Below are 20,868 nucleotides of genomic sequence, written 5' to 3'. Positions count from 1 at the left end.
GTAGATGCTATTAAACCATAACAATGTGTATTGTAATACATGCAATCATAATCATCCTCATTACCTGCTGCATCTTACGGTTGCGTATCTTAGGTTTCTGGCATGTGAAGTGATCGAAGAGTGCAGAATCGGTGAAGGCGCTGAGACTAACCCCCTGCACCTCCACCGGCCCCGCACACACCGGCACTCTGCCGTCAAAGTTGAGGGTCTTGCGTCTTTGCAGGATCCACAACAGACGACAGTCACACAACAGGGGGTTCCCATCCACTCTGAGGGTCTCCAGACTGTTGACAGAGTGGAAGGAGCCCTCTTCTAGAGTTTGCAGGTCATTGGAGGAGAAGTTGAGCACCCGGATCTGTCTGAGACCTCCGAGGGCGTGAGGCTCCACCATCATCAACCCGGTGCTTACCATGATGAGCTCCTTTAATCTCAGGAGATCCTTGAAGGCCCATGACTCTAGCGTGGTGATGGGATTAAAGGACAGGTTGAGATGGGTGAGGTGCACCAGATTCTTGAAGGAGGCGGAGGGGACAGAGGTGATGTTGGTGTTGGTGATGGAGAGCCTGTGGAGATCCAGGCCCAGAAAACTAAGAGGGGAGATGTACTCAAGATATGGCCAGTGATCGATTTCAAGACCCCGCAAGTTGGTGAGTTTGCGGAAGTTCTGGTCCTCCAGGGCAATGATGCTGAGGTGGCGAAGGCGAAGTGTGACCAGGCTGCGGAGGTAAGACAACGTCTGCCCAGAAATGGAAGTAAGGTTGCACCGCTCTATTGTGAGATCCTCCAGCCCCAGCAGTCCTGAGAATGCCTGGGGATCAAGAAGAGAGGGTGAGATCATTTACTTTCTTTCTAATGATGCATAATGGTCCACAGTGGGTGTTCGGTGTTGATCTTATGGCAAGCAAACTAATGAAGGACAGGTAAAGCAATTTTTTGTTGTACTGTCAAAGTGATTATGAATTTACCTTGTGGGATATATAAACCAGGTCATTGTCTCCAACCTCCAGATATTTTAGACTCTTCAGATCCTGAAAGGTGTAGTCCAATAAAATGACCATCTTGTTCTCACTCAGGTCTAGGCTGGTCAGATTGCCCAGCTTGGCAAAAGCCCCCATTGGCACTAACTTCATCTGGTTTCCCCTTAACTTCAACACTTTGAGATTCTGAAGGGTGGAGAAGGCATTAGGCTCTAATGTGGCGATGAGGTTTTCACTGAGGTCCACTTCCTCCAGCCGTGGGTATGGTGTCAGGTCACCCGTCTGCACCCAACGGAGACGGTTCTTGCTGAGGTCCAGGAGCCGTGTCTCTGTGGGAATGCCTTCTGGAATGTTGGTGAGCCGCCGCCGCTGGCAGGAGACTGACCTCAGCTGAGCTGAGCACTCGCATCGTGGAGGACAGGCCTGGCTGTTCCCTGGCAGACTCAAAGTTATCACAGCAACCAGAGCGGTAGCCAGGATCCATCGACACACCCTCGGCAATGGCACCAAGGGACGCCCACCAGGGCCAGAAGGGTTGCTCATGGCCCTGGTCTTCTGACTCCTCGCCTGTTGCAGGCAGGGTCAGTGCACCAGACACCTGCAAGTAGACAGAGGGAAGTGATATATGAGAATTGATAATTGAGGAGGAAGTGAAAACGAAAGATGGATTCTATCACATTGTTGTGAATTATGTACATCTCCCGCAGTAATATTGCAGTGAAAGCTGTAGAAATGTGAGACATATCATGAGATAACGTTAAAATACATTAAAACAAGTGAGACCCCTTCACAGTAACACTGATTGCTCTGAGACATCTTGTTTCAGCTGAATTTGTGCATCTTGCATCTCCTCTGCGCTCCTTGCAGCACTCAGACTGTCTACTCTATTTTGACAAACACAATGAGTTTATTATCACCATGTAAATACACAGGCTGAGGTCCTCAACAGTCACATTATGCCTTTAAACATTGCATGCTGTGAAATGAGAGGAGAAAAACATCTCTGTAAAATCATATTATGTGTTTGAGAAGGTATGAGCTGATGGTTGCTTGTGTAAGTTTGCTGGGTATGAATTAAAACTTGTTTTGGTGCTTCAAGCGCAAAGATAAGATGAATCACTTGTGCTTTAACATTTCTTCAGGCAACCGGTCATCTCGCCCACGCACTGTTTTGAACATGGAAACAGTCAAAGAGCACCTGGCATCAGATCTGCAATCTAACTCTATGTCCATGTAGTTTTGCAGGAAGTGGTAAAAGTACTTTCATACTTGAAAAAAAATACTGATTGATAAGTATGGGGGGAGGAAAGAAAGTGTTTTGATTTCAAACACACCCTGCCCAGCAGAAACAGCAGAAACCCCTCATGTTAAGCTCTTAACGATTTGGTTGTTCATTCATTTTTTAGAGGGGAAATGAGAGAATATATTATCAGCACTGGGGAGTATCATGTAAAAATGCACTCTGATGCAGGCAGTAGAGGAAGGCAGAGCCAAACAGATTAATGATATATGGGTTAGGTTGGTTTGAATGAGTAGTGTTCAGAGGCTGATTCACACTGAGTCTCTTAGTTTGCTGCGGGCATTGCCTCAAGTCCCTTTCACTATCAAGTTAGATCCATAAAAACAGCCTCTTTAAATCATAATCACATCTGACGGTTTTAATGCGTTGGCATCAATGGGATCAAAGCGGATGAAGCAAGATTTAAGCTGTATTTAAACGATGGCAGACATGCCATCACTCACATATTTTCACACATGAGCACACTCAAGCAAACTGCCGTAATCCCTCTTGAGATTTTGGTTTCATCGCCTCAAGATCCCTTAATTTTTGACCGGGATGAAATACAATCTGTTTACGTGTTCCCTGTGTGGAGGATCTGCTTGAAATCAGCCTCAGTCTTTCCTATTGCTTGGAGACAGTTCTCAGACAAGGAAAGGCTGCTGTGCAGACTGCTGCAAAAACTGACCCACTTCTCAGTAGCAACTCAGCCTCGCACTGTCAACCAGCAGTTACTCACCATGACCACAACAGCAGAGCATTAAACCTCAGCATCTCCATGGAAAAGGGCCCAGAAGAACAAGAGAGAGATGAAAAAAACAACTATGTACAGATGTTCTTATAATGAGCCATTTTAAAGCTGAATTCAAACAGCATTACCAACAGATACCAAGCAGATATGCCATTTGGGGATCTCGTGCCCTGTTTTTGATGGCTTTGTTTTATCTTTAGGAGTACAACAGTGTTTGAGCTGTTCACAATTTTGGTCTAAACTGAATTATTTCAACAACTATTAGATTACATAAAATGTGTTGTAAATATTCATGCTTTATGGAGAAGGAATCTAACTAAGTTTGGTGATACCCTGACATTTTCTCCAACAACGGCATGAGGCTGCTGCTTGTAAGTTACTGTAGAGTGAAATGAATTAAAAGCTACTGATTGGATGATAAAAGTTTGGAGCATTTATTTTAAGCTTTCTGTTCTGATTTTGGTGACTATTTTTTCTCTTTCTGGATCAGCTGCAGATCAAATGTTTAACCTATTCAGTGAAATATTTTGGCATCTATGTATGAGGTAGATTTGGCATAATAATGTGCATCGACTCCAAATGATAAATCCTGACTTTGATTATAAATGTCCTTTTTGTGCACCAGTGAAAAGATGATCTTTAATTCAAATATCTTGAAAACTAGCAGACAGATCGTCATAGTATTTGGTGGAGGCTTCCATTGTTCCCTGTTTGTTTTTGTTGGTTATTACTTTTTTATACTGGTTATTACACTACCTATGATAAAAGACACTGTACTCCATCCAAATACATCTGTATAGGGTGTTTGTTCATGCAGGCAAAAACAGAGTATAATTTGGTTTTTGAATATGCTGTGGGCTGCATGGTGGTGTGGTGGTTAGCACTGTTGCCTCACAGCAAGAAGGTTCCTGCTTTGAATCCTGGCTGGGGCCTTTCTGTGTGGAGTACACACACACACACAATATATATATTATATTATATATTTGTCTACATGTGTACATATATATATATATATATATATGTATATATATATATATATATATAAACATCACAACTAACACCCTGGGCTTGTTGTGTCCTTGTCGCACTCTCATCAAAAGAGTACAATATATTGACATTTAGTCTCTCGTTCATGGTCAGTTGTGAATTATCTAGCATCTAGCATGACAAATTTTGAAACAGTTGACTGTTTGGGAAAAAATACTCTTCAGTTAAGGCAGCTTGAATTTAGAAAATAATATCTGTTACTTTTATTTTTCAACATTTAGAAAATTGGTGGAGGGATACTCAGGCTGGCAGTCATTGACTTGTGGGAAGTATAATGTTTAGGTGTGTAGAGATGATACATGTCACAATAACATTAACATGAATGCCAGTACCCGAGGCTTTTCCAGCAGAAGGTACTCCGTCAAACGATAATATTACACACCTGTCAGTGGTTTTAATGTTGTGGCTGCTCAGTGTTTGGAGTTTTTGTGTGTAGGTTTGTGCACCTCTACCCTCCACTTAGCCAGAGTGATGGATGTAACCCATTCCCATTCTCCTCAGAGAGTCATATGGGTCAGTGGCAGAGTTACAGCACGAATCAGTGAGCTGACATCGTCAAGGCAGACAAGATTCTCACTGCTTGTCTTGAGGACAGGAAGAAATTCTTTAGACACATACACACGCACACACTTGCACACGCACACACACACACATATACACACACCATCAAACACATGGACCCAGAGGGGTCTATAAATCACCCACTGAGCAGGCGAATGAGTACACTTCTTTTCTCTCACTACTCACAACTACTATTATTGCAGCTGGTTGTTTCATGAGTAGCCTGTCCCCTCTTGTGGATCTGACTCCCTCCATTTTCTTCTTCTGAGTTAAAGAACCCAGCGTCAGTCTTACATCTTTGTCTTTTTCACTAGCAGCTCCATTTTTGCACTATAGACTGTAAATTAGCAACTGCCAGATGTTAAGGAAACATCAGGGGCAAATCCAACAACTATCCAGACAGTGAGGAAGGCAGAGTGTGCCACAGGCCAGCTGTCCTGGTGGAGATAGGAAGAAGAATAGAGGATAGATCAGCCCAAAAGCTAAAAATAGCTGCATTTTCGTTAGCTTATTTAATGAACAGATGTGGGGGAGCAACATCCCTGCCCAATCATACATGTATGAGCAGCCCGCACAGGCTCAACACATATGGCCACAGCCAGATGTTTTTTGCACACTGTTTGTTTTACCTGCTGCTGTCAGGCTAGTCTGATTAAGATCACAATGTTATCAAGAGAGAACTCCCACGAAATAACTGCAGGGAAAAAAAGGATGTGGTTAGTGTCCGTTATGTATTAGTGTGTCGATGTGGCTGATCGTAAATGGGTCATGCATATTGACTGGTAGCCTTTATAATTCATTATATTTGGCCAGCAGAGCGCAGATCTCCTCAATCCAATATCCCTTCTTTAGTGTCCCCTCGTCCTCAGCTTTCATTGCTTCTTTCCTTTTTTTTTGTTCTCACACATGGACACAGGTGCACACACAGGAACACAATATGACACAAAATCACTCAATAAAAACCTCTCAAGCAATCACTGTTTTACTTTGTGATGTCAGAGCAGCCAAGCAGTCAGCAGGTTATTTCAGAAAGCTTTTTACTGTTACAAATATTTTAATGTGCAAACTTGACAGTTTTTTTTTCCCACAGGAAAGCTGACAGTCTGTACTTTCTGTTGCTAAGTAGCTTTAAGTCCAATATTAGATCTGTGCTTAGTCACTACCTCTTAAGCCCGAGTCAAACGCGGAATATAGCTTAGAAACCGTGCAGCGCCGTGTCGGGGAGAGGAAAGAAATGTCACGGCAGAGGACAGTTTTGATGAAAACAACTTTTGGTTGGTTTTATGACAGGGATTTGATTAAGCCTAACAAAATTAGTTTGACACATTACTATGATCTACAAGTAAACAGAAGTTTGAAAAATCAAGTCTTTCTTTTTTAGACAGAGAAGGGGAAAAACTGAAAGCAACACCAGAACGTAAACTCTTGATTATAACAAAGGAAACCCGCCATCACAATGTAATTAGAGGTAAAACAACATGGGGGATGCCCCTGGAGGAGAATCTGAGAGAAGAACCCCCACAGCGACGATCCGCGCAATGCCAGTGGGGGAACACGGCTGTAGTCTAAATGATAAAAGCGGAACAACAGAACACCGGGAGAAGAAGAAAACACAGAACACGAGCACTGGGTCAAAATTTAAAAGGTTTCGGTCATTTTTCTACATCATGGCAGTCATTACAGCAACACACAATGGCAGACGACAGCTATGTAACTGTCACAAAAGCACATTTTTCAAGTTGACATCATTTCAGCTGACTGCAGCATTCAGTGTGAAGAACACTATCGTCATTTGAGTTAGCAAGGAGAGGCAATACCTCTGATACCGCTCTTGGTTTCATGTAATCCTACAAGAACTGCATCTTCTCCCTGATCTCAGAACTCTGAGTCACTGAGGCAGGGATAGGGGACTGATTGAGACTGATTGAGACTGACACTGCTTGGTTTGACCTTCAGCTGATTGGAGCCATAAACACAAACCTTTGACTTGACTGTTGTAGCAATGTCTCACTGGACAACGTACTGCTAAATATAATGTCTGAAGTCACATTTTGACTGGGACCATGTTAGGTTTCAGGTCTGAAGTGTGGGCAGAAATAATCTCATTTGCGAAAAGAGTTCACTGCATTTAAGAAAAAAATCATTTAAAATTTGATAATGGGATATCATAAATGCTTAAAAAAATCAGTTTGATTTCCGTATCACTGATATAGTTTTCATTTGTTGGAGTCCTAAAACAAATGCACACCAGGGGACGGTTTGAGCAATCTGCTAAAAGTTCTTTTCCCATTTTTCTACTTAAATAGAAGTTCTGGCTTACTTCAGTCATGCATTCTGTGTCTTCATTAGAGAAGTTATAGTGATTTTGGGGTTTATGATAACTTTTCACTTGTTCCCCCTTTGGCTGGTGAGGATCTCCATAAAACTACCCACAAGCTTGTTAATGAGTGCGTGACCGTCTTCAAAGCGAACTCAAAAAGCTGAAACAATTGTAGATTATACCATGAACTGTTATGAGGATGACTTAAAGTTATTCCACTTCTTTTGTCAAACAAACAGATTTATACAAAATGAATGGTTTGTTGTCTTTCACCAACATGAAGCTTATCAATTAAACATTCGACCTTACAGGGTAGGACACATTTGAGTTCATACTGCTAAAGGTTTGTAGCTATACAAGTTCAGACCACCTCCGAATATAATCTGAGTGAATAGATCTCAATTGATCCTTAATTTGGTATTCCCTCACCCCTGTACCTGTGACCTTGAGGCAAAAACTCCACAATCCAGTGATATCAGGCTGACGCCTGGTGAAAATGACAGACCTTACACCTTAAATCTCTGGAGACTTCTAACAATTTGTCACAATTTGTTACAATCGATTTGTAACTCTTCATCTTGTAACAAGCAGAACTTTAAAGCATTCAGAATTGTAATCTAAACATATGCACTTCCACACTCCCAGCATGCATGCAAACTGAGTAGATGGACTGCTGAGCTGAGGATACAGAGTATCATATCCATCCATCCATGTATTGTCCTCAGCTTATCTGAAGTCGGATCGTGGAGGCAACAGGTCCAGGAGGGAAAGCCAGACATCTCTCTGTCCAGCAACATTCTCCAGCTTCTCCTGGTTGAGCCCAAGCCATTCCTAGGCCAGAAAGGATATATATTCCCTCCAGTGCATTCTAGGTAGGGATGGGAATCGAAAACCGGTTCTTGTTGAGAACCGGTTCCCAGTGTTTCAATTCCTTGGAATCGTTTGGCAATTTTGCAAACGATTCCCTTATAGATTCCAGTGGGCGCAAATTACGTCACCACGCAACGTTACGTGGCGAGTCCAGTGCAGCCAGCAGTCAACAATAAACATGGCGCCCAAGCGGTACAAACGCTCAAAAGTTTGGTTGCACATCCCTAAAAAAGACGACAACAGGGCAACTTGTAAAGTGAATATTTCACCAAAGGGAGGAAATACTACCAACGTGCAATAACTATGAATGAATGTCGCGTTTTCGATCTGCTCCGGACTAACGTTGGTGAATCTGTACCCAGCAACGTTAGCAACATTAGCATGTCCTCGGCTAACACTGCAGGTAACTAACTAACACTGCCTATCATGTTAGCACCATTATTGTAAAACCTGCTGTTAGTAATGGTTAACGTTAAATGAATGCCTTCTCATGCATTACATTTAGATGAAATCATGGGAGACAGAGCCTGACTGGCTCAGAGCCAGAGGCTGGTGGTACTACCCCCAGTTCACGTCTACCTCCAGCTTCTCCTTTCACCAGAGCAGGGAAGAGTTAAATTACCCAGGCCATGATAGACCAATGTGGACCTCACCATTGTTGGGTTTGTAAGGTCATGACTCGTGTTACTTCTAAACTAAACAAAGTTAATGCTAATCGACCGGTTTGTTGTCCTTTTTCTCCAAATGAGAATCGATAAGGGAACCGATAAAGAACCGAATCGTTAAAGGTGATAGAGAATCAAAATCATCTTTTTCATGTTTTTGGTGTTAGTTCTGAGTCTCCCCGATGTGGGGAGTACACACGAAGTGCCAGCAAGTGTCAGAACCTCTGTTTCAAGTACTCACCCTTATTTTGATTGCCGCCAGAAAATGGGCAAATCCGTGTTTGAGCATTAAGTGACGTATCTTTTGGCGCAATCACCCCCCCACACCCAAATCCACAGCCACCCCCTTTCAGACACGCCCCTTCGGCAAGAAACAGAAACAGGTGTGCCTTCCAAGACTGTGAAAGCGGATTACGATCGTTAAATATTCTTCCCCCGGAAAGCAATGTTCGCGATCAATGGCTTTATTTATTTTTAACAGCATCCCCAGTACATACAACCACCGACTTTTCCTTTGCTCTGCGCATTTCACGGAGTACAGTTTCACAAACCTTGCACGGTCAGTTCTGACTTTGCAACAAAATCAACCCCAGCAATCAGTACAGCCTGTAAGTATCACATTTTATTTTGTTTTAAATGTGTGTTATGCCATATTCCTGTTGTAAGAATTGCACGTTAGCTCTGGCTTGTTCATCTAAAGGGAATGAGCTTTCTTTTCAGTGAGAGCAAGGGCAGCCAATCAAGCAACGGCAACCAAATAGCGCCAACACCTACCTGCATTTCATAATGAGGTTGCCAGATAAGCTCTGAAACGACGCCAATAAGGGCAAACGACGCATTCTAAACCCAGCATAGCAACATAGCTGTTTCAGAAAGCCTTTTAGGGAGGTTCTGAGCCATTACAGACCCAACCAATTTTTTTTGGGCTACATATCAAATCACAGAACAAGGATTAATGCCCCATTCAACCTTTCACTATCACCTTTAAGCAGAATCGAAAATGGAATTGGAATCGTAAAAATTTTATCAATTCCCATCCCTAATTATAGGTCTGCCATTTCAGCTGCTTGTATCTGTACTCATTCTTTTGGCCACAACCCAGATCTCGTGGACATAGGTGAAGGTTGGAACAAAGATGGACCAGTAAATTGAAATCTTCTTTACCACAACAAAACGCGGCAGCACCCTCATAACTACTGATGAAGCCCCAATCCGTCTGTCCATCTCTTGCTCCAGCTTGCCATCACTCGTGAACACAATCCAGAGATGACTTGCCATAACATATCTAAAGTCTGATATACTTCTGACAACATGAGATTCTAACTCAGTGAGGCATACAGCACATATTCCCTCACTGATCATCCTTTGGGGGAACCATTGCCCCTTTACCGATGACCATCTCCTCCACTTGTATGATTTTTCACACAATGTCAGGACGCATTATGACTCACAAAAAAGGCTCCTACTATTACTTTACCCTGTGAACCAGAGTTACCCCCCCCAAAAAAATCACCAATCTTCAGGATTTCTCTGTGCTGATGTATGTGTATGTCTTTCCCAAGAAGCAAAGCAAAATGTGGCACAAATTACATAAGCAAAACATTGGCCACATTTGTTTAACTGCATCAAACTCTGCAGAAATTACATTGAAACTGAACATGCTCAGTACACTAGAGCAATGCCTGATTGCCGCACAGGCAACAACACAACAAAGTTTAAACAAGCTTAGGTAAAAATCCCACAGGAGAATAAATTTAAAAAAAATTTCCAGCTTGATTGTAAAGAGACAATATCTTCCAAAGCTAAAATGATTTCTTCAACAAACACCACACCCCATAAACCATTAACTGCCATAATGCTCTTGTGCCCACATTATAGATGCCCCTGAATTTAGACAGGAGCTGTCTGAGCTGGTGTGGCAGAAGACAGACAATGCTAAGTGGATGAGAAAGGAGACGGGTCCAGAAGGTCGTTTCATTTCTCTGTGTGTGCGCGCTTGTGTTTTTACTTTGAATTCCACCAACACTGAGACTTCAATAAGGGGTGTTGGCACAGCAGGAGTAGAACTGACAAATCCTGTAACACTGATAACTATAATCTGTATCAGTTTTACCTAGTGCAGCAGAAGGTGCTCAAAGTGTTTTGTCACATGCAGATAATCTATAGAATATACTAGCATGAGGGCAGTGATAGCCACAGAACTCTACCATATGTCTCATATGTGCCTGCTAAAGAAATGATGAACAGCTTGACTAAAAAGGGTTGTATTTATCAACACTATGTTATGTAGAGGGTGGGCAGTATTGTCCATTGTTCTCATCAACTTGTGCAGCATTCTTCTTTGCACATTCAGCTCCAGAGGCAGTCCCCAGCACAGAGCCAGCTTTTTTTTTTAAGTATTTTTTGAGGCTTTTTATGCCTTTAATGATATGACAGTGTGAGAGAGACAGGAAGGACACGCAGCAAAGGGCCGCTCGGTGCGGGAGTCGAACCGAGGCCCGCTGCATCGAGGACTAAGCCTCTGTACATGGGGTGGCTGCTTAACCCACTTCGCCACCGACCGCCCCTTCTATCAGCTTGTTAAGTTTCTTTGAGTCACTGGCTCATGATGTTGCTGTCCCAGCAGATTGCCGCAAAACGGATTGAGCTCTCTTGTTTGAATGGTTTCCTATTCTTGCTAGACTTAGATTTTCAAGAGCTTAACAGTTCAGAGCCTGGTGAAAATGTACTGTTTCAAATTCCTTAAATGGCTCTATCCATAAGGGCTAAGATGAGCATGTTTGTACCAGAACTTGAACAAAAAAATAATAGGGTGAAGGAAAGTTTACACTTTAGGAGTAGAATCGTCCATCCGTTTTCTATATCTACTTAATCCAGTTCTGGATCACAGAGGGGCTGTAACCTCTCCACCCTGAACAGGTCATCACTCCATTAGGATAAAATGGACATGGAAAATGAATGAGTGAATGAATGAATGAATGAATGAATGTCATTTATCTGTTTAACCCTTTTAAATGTTGTCATTGCATTTGCTAATGCAAAGTTTTTATTTGCCCCATCCACAATGATCCAGCTCTTATAGAATTGGGATTGTATGTCATAATTGGTCCGCGTCCTTTGTACTTGTCACATTTAGCTTTTATTGACACATCAACTTTTACTCCTTTCATTTGATATTTTGACTTTTATGAGTATGCAAGATTTTCTTTCAATAATAAGACACAGAAGTACTCTTTTTCAGCAGTTTCAAATGCCTCTGCAGCTCTGTTCTCTCCAGCCAAGTCAGTATCTGTTGCATACTCCATTTATCCAACTGTTTCTACACAAATATGTGACAGAGAACATGCAGGATTTTTGTGCTCTAGTCTTTTGATGTTTTGTCTTACTTGGTTCCTTGCTTCATTTTGCTCCCACTCAGTACTGGCTTTGTTGTTTTACTCTTTGTCATCATGAGAAACAGTGTGGTGCAGTCCAGATCATAAAATCTGTGACAAACACCAATAACGTGTCTATGTGTGTGAGTGATGGTGTGTGGGCATGTTTCAATCCTCTGAAGTGATTGTATTGGTGCATCAGTTTTCTCTGCTGTAATTATTCACTCTGTACTCACAGCAAATGTGACCTGAAAGACAACAATGCAGATGCTTTAATAAGCCATCCACCCGAAGACAGTGATGACCATCTATTTTGTTGCAGCTGATCCTGTCCAGTCAGATTATGTTAATACTTGGCAGCTGTAAACTAAGAAAAATTGTTGAAAGTATTCATAACCTCAGTGTCTCCCCTTTCACAGCAGCCTTTATGTAAAATCCTCTCTGTGTGTACCTAAAATAGCTCAAACTGGAATCCTTCATGTAAACCTATACACACACTCTTTACATCTAATTTTCTGCCTCTGCCTTTGTTTGCGTCTCCTCTCTCTAGCTGTAATCTGACAGCTGAAGACTGTCCGGTCTGACAGTTCTGATAAATATACACAGAGGGATGGTGGGATTAAAAGGGAAAACAAAAACAAAACACTGCAGCATTCAGTGAGTCACTTCAAATGCTGTTTGTCCTTTTCAGAAGTAGAACAAACGTCTATGGATTCATCTGTAAACCTATTGTGTCCCATCTGTTGCTCTGTTGCCTTTTGCAACAGCCATTTATAACTGGCTCATAAGGGTTTAAGCACATAGAGGAGGCAAAAACTTGAATAGAAGTACATATATAAGATTAAGGTCTTTAGTTTAACCTTCAGAGAGGTGTACCACAAAGCAAGACCAGTAGTTTAATGAGCTATATCGAGCTGAAACTCAGAGTTTTCATTGTCACGAAGGTGGCTCTCTTTTAACATGGCCAGATCACCATGGTAACTTAGGCTGAACTCATAACCTGCTCCAGAGCAGTTTATCCTTTCAGATTAAATTGTCTGAAAAAGTGACAGACTTTGACTGATTCTTGGCCCAGAAAGCATACTCGGACTGAAACAGCATTTAAATGTTGACAGGCAGGACAATGAAATTCGATGTCTCACAGTGTAACCCCATTTAAAGCGCACGACTGACGTTAAATAATCAAATAACCAAAGTGGCAAAAACATTACTCAACCATCATCTTAAAAGTAAATCAGTTTACCATCTTTACATAAAGATCTAATTTTATTTTACTGTATAAACACAATACAATATTGATTCGGTGACATATTTTCAGTATTTATTCTATAAAGTATTTGACCCACCATGGATTTTAATCTTGACTAACAATCAGCCCTTTTAACCAGAAGTCAGTGTTGAATTAACAACTCATGATGTGGGATCCCAGCCGAAGGAAAAGCCCACATTAAGTATCCAAACCTCTCAATCCTCCAAAGAAAATTTGCCACTTTTTTAGTTAAACAAAATGTAGGCTGTGCATTGCGTTACTATGGGAACCATGCATTCAGCTGGTGAATCAGAACAGTTTATTTATATTTTTTATATCTGTCACGATTTGCCAATGACAGCCTACTGCTTGTATTGGATCTAACACACTCCAGAAAAATAAATGAATCTAGTTTTGTGAATCAACGAATGTTCAATAAGTAGAATTACACTTTGATTTGGCCAGTGACTTGTGTGATATCCCCATTTAACAACTAACACTTTTTTTTGCTCCAACTGTGTTTCTGCTGTAAAGATTTTTCACACTTCTCAATTCATACAGCCTAATCCTCAAAGAAGCTAACACAAAGTAAGCCTGTCTGTGTTGAACTCACTTTATTGTACACAGTAGTACGCATTTGCTGTAATGAAAACAAATTCCCAATGTTGAAATTTGCAACATTTTCTCTTTTCTTTCCCTCAAATTAAAGTATTAAAGAAGACTGGGATCTTCTGCAGATAAGGTCAGTAATAAACTACAATTTACTATTAATTGTTATAAAAACAACTAAAAGAAACTGAAACTTTCTGATTTTAAGGGGATGGAAACAATCACTTTTTCTGTGCTTTAATAATATATTTCATCAACAGTTTTAAAGTTCACTTAAATTCAGAAACAAATAAATAATGCTCTATTTACATTCTACCTCATGTTTTGTATCCTAGTTTTCAATTTGGTTGAAATTTGTTAATGCCACACCATACGAAACCTGGCGGTCCAAAAATGAACTTCTACCATCAGTAAAACTTATAATATATATCCATAATCATGTGTCCTTATAATCAATGTTCTTAACGTTAGCATCTGATAACTGAAAAACAAAACAGGGGAAATGGAGAAACAGTGAAACCCAGGGTATATGGAGCTGATATTTGGTGGAGGAATTATAATGTTATTTTTGGAGTATGAACCTGTTGGCTGGTCATTATGTTCTGCAATGCGACATTTTAATTATCTGGACCAGTTCAACTCATGACGTGTGACAGAACTGTGCCCTGTCAGAGAAATCATTACCCGTCTGATCTCTGTTTGCTGTATGCAGCTTACACTCAGGCAGCAGGCTATTTACCGAATGCTTTCTCATACGATCAAAATGCGTCGACTACTAACAATCTCGAAAGAGGCTGAACCTGCAGAAGAAAGAGGTGGCACGAGGTGAGCACTTCACTCCACGATCTTAAACAGGCCAATGTAAAGAGGAGCTCATGGACACTTATAACCAAAGTATGACAGGCATTTCAATAAGAATTTCAGAAAATCGTGTCAGCTTGTGGAAAAAGGGCAGAACTTATGTCTCCTTAAACATTTGCAAAGACAAGCCATTAGAGCACAATTGCTGTGGGCATATGCTATCATCTTCCATTTCTTCTATTCTATTCTACCTGATTGCACAATGAAATCATGTGTTCTCCACATCAAACATATTCAAAGTGAATTACATTTAAAACCCAATTTAAGACACAATTAATTTAGCAAGGAAATGATAATATTCTAGACTTTTCAATTGTCAACAGTTAATTAACTCTAATAATACATCGATTTCACATAGCTAAAGCTCATTCTTCTGCACTACAAACACTAATGAAAAATGATTAACCTACACCCTTTTACATGACTGTACTGACTGATGTTTTGCTTCATTGCGACAAACGTGGGGTTTGTCATTCCCACACTGTTTGTGTTGCTCAGTAAATGTTGGGATTAAAACGTAGAGAAAATACTGTAGTTCTCATTACTGTTTCAAGCAACTAGTGTAATAAAGCTTTTTTTCATAAGAAATGGGTTTGGTGCTCAGACCCACAAACAGGCTTAAAGAATAAGGACAAAGTCCAAATTTAAAATGCAGGTGCATTGCAAATGTCTGAGACAAGTAAATATTTAATATCCATTCCAGTGGATTTTGGGACAGAAGAGATTAATGGTTATTCTGGCCAGCCAGCCTCTTCAGAAATGTACTTCTCTGGAAACAAAGAGCATTTCTGTAAGCACTCACTTTTAGTGAACATGGATCTTTTTGTTATACTCAAAGCCATGGCACATTTAATTAGCTGAAGCTCGTCTGATGATTCTCAGACCCTGCGGTGTTTTGACCTGCTTTTCTCTGGCTCAAACACGAGTGCATGATAATGCATACTGAGAGCACAGACACATGAAATAACACACACAGCATGCTCTCACGCACATGCAAATGCACACGCAAATAGACATGGAGGCAGATACGTACTGTAGAGTATTGTGAAGTAAACAAACAACAGAGGGCAGCCCAGGAGTCTGTCTTATTAGATTGCCAAGAACCATATGATCTCTGCTCTGGTGTAACGTCTTAAAGTATTTACCCAACTCAGATCCAGTCATGATATACTCACATACACTATTTTTACTGCGTGACATCACATTTTCCCTTCCAACTCCTAATGAAGTGATCTGGAAATTCAGGGGTCACATCATAAATCTCAGGGGCAGAGGTCATTTCAGCTCCTTTCAGCAGGCATTAGTAGCATGCCAGGGCCAAAAGGGGAACAGATTGGTTTACATTCTCACTAAACTTACAGTAGGTCTGCTTAAATTCCACACACTGATGTTACAGGTAGCCAATATACTCTCAAAGAATATAGACAAGCTTTCAGAACATGTAAGTCTGAAACAAAGTCACAGCTTTCTTTTCACAAGACAATAGAAATTTGACTTGGCTTATGAACAAGGTAAAGTGCAAGAATGAGAGATTTTTCTTTCCTGCACAGTTTTAGCGCAGCATTCAGCAGCTATGTGACTAAATGTAGTCCTGTTATACAGGATGGGATGATGCCTCATTAGCGAGCAGGCTGGAGTTCAGACACAGCCCATTTCTCTGTGCTGACAGATGCATAAAATCACCTGTTTCTTCTGGGATCAGATCTGTGCAGAATCGCTGTGATGTATTTAAATGGTACGCGTGCCAGTCTGTGTGATACAGTGCTGCATGTGAACCATTGTAGGGGCTTTTTTTCTTCTCTTTTATCCATTGCTCGCGCTGCAGATCAGAGGTTTGGACACATGCCAGACACAAGTCATTAAGCCTGGTATGTGCATTGCTGAAACGGCATATAGCTGCACGATTTGTGGCTATGTGCACGTGAATAAGCCTGTGTTTACATGGCTTTTTTTAAAAGTGTATTGAGGAAAAGCATTTAGTGTGGCAATTGTTTATCCTGGGGTGTAATTAACCAGCAAAGGCAGAGATTATCACACTAATAGCAAAACAGCAACTTTGAGAGAAAGACTTAAAAATAGTTGAGATAAAATTATTTATTCAGACTTGACCGCACTGCATGCAGACACCAATCATTTTGAGTGACAGCGACCATGACAAGCGACTGAACAGCCTTGAATTAGCCTTGCCCTATGGGACTCTGCGGCCTTAATACTGTTATGAAATGACTCATTCAATATCCCAAACAAGCTTCCAAAAAGCTTGATCACCGCCACCAGCTTTATTTGATGAGTTTCCAGACGTTTACACAGAGTACTTATCAGTCAGTGCAGTATACTGTGACTTGCCCAGATAAATGAGGTCGTGCATTGTTACGAAAGAGGATAAAACTCCTTTCGTACAAACGGAAGACTATTATCACCGCACTCATCATTTCTGGACTCTGGACAGGATATGAAGGAGTTCATTTTTGGTGTAATTTCCTTTCTAAAGGCTAATGAGCTTCCATGTAAGAAAATGGGGGGGGGGGTGATCCAAAGGTTGGTCATTGGGAAGGGAAATCACATCTTCTTCTCGACGCCAAAAGAGCAGCGGAAGATTTTGATAATAGTCGGCCGAATGAGGACTTTGACCTGTTTCCTTTCTTATAAATGTTTTGGATTTTATATTGATGTAATAATGTGTTTGCTGCATACAACATACTTTTTGATTAATTGAGCCAATAGTAATGATTTAGTATTGATCTATGGGATATATCTTATCACTCTGTGTAGTGTTTTTTTATGGAGAGAGCAAATTGTAGTCTATGCCTAAATCCTTCCTCTGTCTTTTGTAAGTAAATATTCTATTCCAGGAACGGTGTATGTAGGCTTATGTGGTTAAATATCTGCCATGTTGCCATACTGTGGTGCTTACCACTGCCCCTTGTGGCTTGGAGTAGGCCTACAGGTACTACACCTGAGGGCAATCATATAATTAGATACCTGTTTGCCTCTGTAACACACACCCTGATGAAGGCCTTAGAGCCGATACGCGTTGGTGATTTTTAATGTACTAGCCCACTTAATAAAGATTGCTTTGGACTTTTTAAATCAACTGAAGTGCCTGGACCAAGGATTTTTTCCTCTCTCTTTGTTGAACATTGCACCCTCCAAGAGCACCAGTTGATTTTGAGGGATACCAGCAGCGCTCTACCTACTCTTCTTCTTAGGATAAAACTCCTTTCGTACAAATGGAAGACTATTATCACCGCACTCATTTCTGGGCTCTGGACGGGATATGAAGGGAGTTCATTTTTGGTGTAATTTCCTTTCTAAAGGCTAATGAGCTTCCATGTAAGAAAATGGGGGGGGTGATCCAAAGGTTGGTCATTGGGAAGGGAAATCACGTCTTCTTCTCGATGCAAAAAGAGCAGCGGAAGATTTTGATAATAGTCGGCTGACTTCTGTGAAGGAAAGCATTTCCCTGGGGACGTCTCACCTGAAAGGCAAGAGCCCCATTTCCACTTTGTGCAGCTCAGTGTGTGAGTGTGAGTGTTTTGGAGTGTCTGTGGGCTGTATTATCATAGCTTTGTTATAAGACGAAAAGAAATGATTCAATTCTCTTGCTCGTTAGATAAGCTAAAACCAGACGGGGAATTTAAAACTAAGATAGCTGACGTGTCCTTGATATGCCACCGCAAATAATGATGGGTCCAGGAAAAGGTGAGATGAAAACTAACCGAAGGGAGAAGAGATGGTGGACATGGAGGACAGGAAAGAGGTGATGGATAAAAGATGAGGAAAAGAGCAGGCAGGAGGGAGATAAGAGGTACACTGTCCCACTCTATCATTAATGATAGAGGAAGGTCAAATCTATCTCACAGCTGAGAGAATCTAATGATGCAAATTAGGGTTGATGCTCAGACACATGCCACATGAGAGGCCCAGAAATCATGATGTTGCTTCAACAGGCATGGAGCAATTTATTATTTTAAACCTCTCAATGTCAAGTGAAAAGGTCACATTTTCTCAAAAAGAAATAAAGAAAATGTGTCATTCGTAAAGCCAAGAACAACCTGACTGACTGCTAACAGTACATAACAGTCTGTGTGACAAGTAAACAGCAAGAACAGGAACAAGTTGGAAAGGGAAAGACGGGGGAGGGGAGGAAAGTGACAGCTTTCTTTCCGCAGTCTTTGAAGAGCAGCATGGTGCTGGATTCACATTGAGAGAATCTTTGATGAATATGTTCATAGATTTGACCTGAATGCATTAACCGATGTAAATCTGTGTTCAATTCCTTTTCAACTCTACATGCTCTCCTTCTGTTTTCAATCTGCATTTTTGAAAAATGAAAACAGGAAATCAAATTTACAAATGAATTATTGCTAGGATCCCCCTACATATGAAAACCTACCTTTCCCTCTTAGCCAAGGTTTTGTAAATAAACCATACACCCAACAGCGCTGTTCATGCACAGTGGAATTGTGCAAGGATGGGGAAAGCATTGCATATTCATACATGGCAGTGATGTAGACAGCAGAGTAATTGCGCTGCTTCATGGATAACAGTGACCCTTTTAGCCGAAAAGCTTATTGGCTGGCCGTTTCTGTGATTCTGCCGGCACAACCAATAGGAGCTGTCACCACTGCTTCTGATGTGGGGATGAAAGAACGGAAATATGGGGGCGAGGAAGACGGTGAAATAGAGGTGAAGGTTAAAGAAAAACAGGAATAGGTGATGTTAGGTGGGGAGAGAATACGGAGAGTGACAAGCATACAGATGTGTAATAAAAGAAAGCAGGGGATGTGGAGGAGAAAAACTGAATCCTCTGCGCTGACAAAACAAGTCTGACAATCCCTGAGAACTGACAAAGCTGTTGGGCTTGTGGTTGTACAGCTGCAACAGAGCACATGTGTGTGTATGAGACAGAAAGACAGAGACGTATGCGTGTTTGTACAAAGCAGTCTTGTGTATAAATCCACAGTGCTTCATGGAACATTAGCTGATCAGCCCACTTCCTGGACCGTTTTTTCACTGGAGATCTCACAGGAAAATATGCAAATTCCCAAATGCACCCACAAACACACTTCTAGCTGCCACACATATGGCTGTGAGATTTTTGTAAACGCTCGAGCAAGGTAGCGAAAAGAACCAGTTCATTGTTAGGATGATGAAAAGGAAAGGAAGGAGGGGGGTCAAATAGGAGGAAGTTCCTGGAAAGGTCATAAAAGCATAAAAGCAGTGGAACAAATAAGAGATGCTGGAGAAGTAAAAATGAAAAAATACAGGAAGACAGAGATGTGGACAAGAAGTGGGTTCATGGCTTTGGAGAGAGCTCAAGGTTGATTTGATTAACAGCTGACTGTCGGAAGTCAAGGTAGTGTGTCAACCTGTGTGCCTTTTCATGTCTGCCCCTGCATGCATATGTTGACACAACACACACACATAAACCACATTGAGTTGCCTGTGGTATGAAATGCGCTATATAAATAAAGATTGATTGATTGATATTGACAATAAATTGATTTACAATCTTACTTGTACAATTTTGGCCTAAAATATTACTCATAATTCAGTTCAGTCTCACAAGAAAACTTGTGTAAGGTACATTTTTCCACATGTCCAAAACATAGCAATGTTGCAATCCAGGGTTAAAAATTGTGAGATGGCAACCTACCTGCATACCATTGTATGCAATTCTATCATTTAGACCTTATATAAATTAATTCTAAACTTAGGTCAGTCTTGCAATCTGTAGCTTGAAAGTATATTGACTAATTCCATGCATAAAACCAATCCTTCCCCCTGATAGGTGTTTTTGTCATATTGTCAATCCAGAAAAAGTGGGATACATGCATTTGGGGAGCTTCAAACCAGCAAACACTTGCATTTGTGTACGCTTGCAATTTATCAAAGACAGAGATTAGGAACAAAATTAATCTCTTATATGTTCCTTCTGCCATATCAACATTGAGCTTTACCCAAAATTACTATGACAGGGGCAGAAATGACGACATCCTGAAAAATTCCATCAATAGCTGCTTCTAATTTCCTCCAGATGGAAATTCCCAGTTGTGATGAAATTGTCCAGAATCAGATTTCAACTCTTTTCATCACTTTAAATCCTTCTAATCCATATTTGATGAGTTTTCCTCAGTTATTTTTTTTTATGCGTTTTGTACAAAGTCAAATTAGAACTGAAATTCTCAAGGCTACTTGAGCAACTTAATCTAGTTACTTATGTACAAAAGAAATAATAAACGCAATATGTTTTTTTGGACAAATTCCAAATGCTTTGGCTCATCCGTACAAATGGTTATGTA

At 41.0% G+C, this 20,868-nt stretch overlaps 1 protein-coding gene across 1 annotated transcript in view; it reads right to left on the bottom strand.

Annotated features, from left to right (window-relative positions):
- Window positions 1-20,868, bottom strand: part of lingo3b (leucine rich repeat and Ig domain containing 3b) — a 45,353-nt gene that overhangs the window by 7,974 nt on the left and 16,511 nt on the right. Inside the window, exons 2-3 of the mRNA XM_075483620.1 lie at window positions 966-1,575; window positions 65-808 (exon numbers count right to left, since the gene is read on the bottom strand). Of these exons, the coding sequence (XP_075339735.1) occupies window positions 65-808; window positions 966-1,520 (1,299 nt within the window). The 5' untranslated portion in view covers window positions 1,521-1,575. The remainder of the gene's footprint in view (window positions 1-64; window positions 809-965; window positions 1,576-20,868) is intronic.

The sequence above is a fragment of the Odontesthes bonariensis genome, chromosome 14, assembly GCF_027942865.1.
Source record: "Odontesthes bonariensis isolate fOdoBon6 chromosome 14, fOdoBon6.hap1, whole genome shotgun sequence".
Taxonomy (NCBI): Eukaryota; Metazoa; Chordata; class Actinopteri; order Atheriniformes; family Atherinopsidae; genus Odontesthes; species Odontesthes bonariensis.
Note: the sequence above shows the minus strand (reverse complement) of the source record. Positions and strands in the feature narration are given on the sequence as shown.